Source organism: Orycteropus afer, unplaced genomic scaffold (genome assembly GCF_000298275.1).
Source record: "Orycteropus afer afer isolate SDZICR_OR568_19922 unplaced genomic scaffold, OryAfe1.0 scaffold00100, whole genome shotgun sequence".
Lineage (NCBI taxonomy): Eukaryota > Metazoa > Chordata > Mammalia > Tubulidentata > Orycteropodidae > Orycteropus > Orycteropus afer.
This window is the reverse complement of record NW_006921687.1, coordinates 5,181,855-5,185,385: the sequence shown is the minus strand read 5'-3', so window position 1 is coordinate 5,185,385 and position 3,531 is coordinate 5,181,855. Positions and strand designations below refer to the sequence as shown.

The 3,531-nt window shown below is 39.6% G+C and overlaps 1 protein-coding gene across 1 annotated transcript in view; it reads left to right on the top strand.

The window, feature by feature from the left end:
* Positions 1–3,531, top strand: part of FGD4 (FYVE, RhoGEF and PH domain containing 4) — a 311,611-nt gene that overhangs the window by 215,067 nt on the left and 93,013 nt on the right. The window contains exon 2 of the mRNA XM_042781285.1: positions 2,133–2,285. Within this exon, the coding sequence (XP_042637219.1) occupies positions 2,133–2,285 (153 nt within the window). The remainder of the gene's footprint in view (positions 1–2,132; positions 2,286–3,531) is intronic.

The following is a 3,531-nucleotide window of genomic DNA, read 5'->3' as shown; positions in this document are numbered from 1 at the left end:
GCTGGTGTATTTTATTTTATTATTGATTCAGGTATGCTGGGTCACTCTGCAGTTTTCTTTGTGATGGTGGAATCACTGTGTGGAATGTGGATATGTGTTTCTGTTTGTCATCAAGAGGGTTTAGAGTTTGAACCAGGAGGTTTTATGTTGGCTGAATATGGTTTCTTCTATTGAATGAGTGAAGTTATTGGCAGAGAAGGTGGGAGCAAAAGAAGGAAAGCTTGCTGTTGTTAGTGTTGGTTTCTAGGGCTTTGAGTGGGCCGCTACTGATGATGTTGTACTGTTATTTACAAGCCTGCGGCTCAATTTCAGGAAAGATTTTGGTTGTTAGGGTGTCGTCACTTTCTGTCAGGCTCAGACACATGAAAAGACCCCGCTTCCGAGGCCCCTTGGTGCCAAAAAGCCAATCCAAGGCAAATTCCCGGGTCTGCACTGGGCCGCGGATTTTTCTCTCTCCACCCCACCTGTCTGCAGTGCTGACCCAATCCACCCAGACCTCGAACGGCTCAGGAGTTTGTCTGTGATACACCCACCTGCGGCGTCAAAGATACGCATGGTTGCACCTGCGTTGGAGCCAGGAGAATGCCTGCTAGTAATTTGTGGTCCCGATATCAGTGACAAAGACAAGCACGGACCTCTCAATGCCACCTAGCCTATTCAGTGACCCACTGAGGGGGGAGCGAGCTCACCCTCCTGGAGCACCAGTGAGCTCTCTGCTTGGGTTTTAGTGGTGCTGCGTGTACCCATTTGCACCTAGCCAACCCAAGTTTCTGATAAAATCAGGTGCTGAAGGTAGATCCTTGGGGTGTTTGCTGGTATGTTGGTGTGGTCGCTGGTATGCTGATATAGGGTATCTTCTGCCTTAGCCCAGGGAGGTCTCAGGTGGCCATTCTCGCCTGCTCCTCCAGGAAAGTCTCCAGTGGCCTTTCTCGGCTGCCCATTGGGTTTTCACTGGGTAGATCTCCCTTAATTTCTTTCCCTGTGCCTTTCCTCTAATTCTACACTTCTGTGTTTTGTGCACTCTGGTTCAGTGAGCTGTTCAGAGCACCAAAATCCCTAATTCAAACTGCTGTACCTAGTTTTTCAAGCACTAAGATGCTAGAGGGAAATAGTGTGGTGATTACTGACGAGACTCCATTTTTGGCATGTTTCTGTCCTGCTCTTTTTGAAATTCAGAAGTGACTAGGTTTAGGATCCACTCTTTCCTGGTTTGACCTCATTACTATAACAAAAGAAACACCTATTTCCAAGCAGGATTATGTCTACAGGTAGAAGGGCCAGGAATCCAACATATGTTTTGGGAGGACACAATTTAATCCATATCCATATTTTGATTCAGTTAAGTGAATTTCTTCATATAAATTTTCTTTTCTCCTAAACTGACTCTAGTCTATTGTTGACATCACCATGACAATTATGAGAGAGGGAGTTTTAATAAGTGTATAAGGAGAAAGTAATGACATATGACTTTTTAAAAAATCTCTGAAATTGAACAGAAAATTGATCTGCCTATTGCTGTTTTAAAGACAAATTTTTGGGTTTTGTTTTTAAATAAATGTGACAGTGTTGTCCGAATAATCTCATCATCCTTTCTGTGGGAAACATGGGTCACTATTAGCTTATATTATGGAAGTCAGTGTGAAACTCTGATTAGGCAAGTGGATGAGAGATGTGTGATTGTGTGTAAAGTGTATTTGTCCATTTTTCTGGACTCCTTAGCTCAGCTGTCATGTTAGTGCTTTCCTGCTTTATTCTTTTGAGTTGGTAATTGACTGGAATCTAGAAGGAATGCTTTTAATGGATTAGTGCTGGGGCCCTCCAGTGCTCTCCACCTACCTCATAGCAGCTGCATCTCGCCCTTTCTGTGGCCCTGCAAGGAAAAGCATGTGCACATAGCAATCTTCTGTCGGCATGCATTTACATATATGGTTTTACACTGTTTCTAAAGCACATGGAATGAAATCTTTTCCAGGACAACTTGTCAAGGCCAATGCACATGGAAAGAAATATTTCTATGTTCAGTCTTGTAACTAATAGTTTGTATTGTATGAAGTTAGAAGAAATTGAACTCACAAGATAAAGTTGTGCTACTTCTCTGTATTTACCTGCCCTTTCTTTTTGAACTTTTACAGGCAGCAGTACCTGTCCAAAGATCGTTTTAGTTCCACCTTGCTCAGCAAGCAGTACAACCACACTGGTTGATCAGAATGTATCTGATGAAGAGGCTCAGGGAATAAATGGAAAAGCGCCAGCAAAACACTCAGCTGCAAGTCCAAAGCCACAAGGTATGCTTATTGTGGGTTTATGATCAGGGTAGGTGCTTGTTCACCATGTAGCCTACCCAGAATACCCAAAATGATGACTACTACAAAATAGTTTTAAGCTATAGAGAAAGGAATTGGGTTCATTTATTTTTCAGAGAATAGTCAATCTGTGAACATTGTCAGGCAGAGTATTTGCCCTGCTCTTGATGAAACACTTTGTACATGTTTCTATATTGTTCTTTTCATGTGTTGAAATTGTTTGCATGTCCCCTTAAGGGGACATGATAGTTTTTGCATACTTTGTTGTTGATCTAGCACTTAGCCTAACTTACTCACTGCGCAATATACTCAGGTCACTGTAAATTTCCTTGTACAAGAAATGGTCACTGAGCAACATTTGAAGCTTGCCATCATTGTTCCCCCTTCTCTCCACTGAGGAATTGAGTGGCCAATTTCTCTTTTATCAATTAAAACTACTTTTGAGTGGATGATTTTCAGAGGCCTTTATAAGCCCAGTTCCCTTAAATCATAAAATTAGGTTCTTGATAAAATACATTATGTGCTGTTTTAGAAATGTACTTTTGATGATAGAGAGCAATGCCTTTTAAAATATAACATGGAAGCTAAAACTACCTGATGGTTTGACATAGTTTCTGCCTAATTAATTTTTATTTATAATGAATATTGAACATCCAGCTAGCAAACAATATTGGGTATTTTCATAATTACTGTACTTTGGAAAAATCAATTTCTATTTTGCTTATTTTGATCTGCTGTCCCTACCCATCCCCCCACAAAAGTGTTACAGAGAATGTATTATAAAAGAACTGGTTTTATTCCTTAAAGTCCTTACATTTTAAGGATTTCTGAAAAATATATTTAAAACACATTTAAAATAGAATCTTCTTGGTTATGAAATATTTGAGCATCTTTTTATTTTCATTTTAATTTCCTATTTAGTTCACTTTTTATTTACATTAGTGCTAGTGGGTTCAAGAGTACCAGTAGTAATACCCAAATTATGGTAAAAACAAAGCAAAGCAAAACATGATATAAAAAATAATATGAAGTATTATCTCACAATTTGTCACTCTAATGCCTCTAATGCTTTATGACATGCAGCTTTTATTGAGCAGTGGTAGTGGTGATGCAAATGGAAGAAATGACAAGATAAAAGAATTGAACCGAAGATTTCAAAGAGCAGCTTGAGAAGACAAAGCCAATTACTATAATGAAATGTGCAAAGACCTGGAGTTAGAAAATCAAA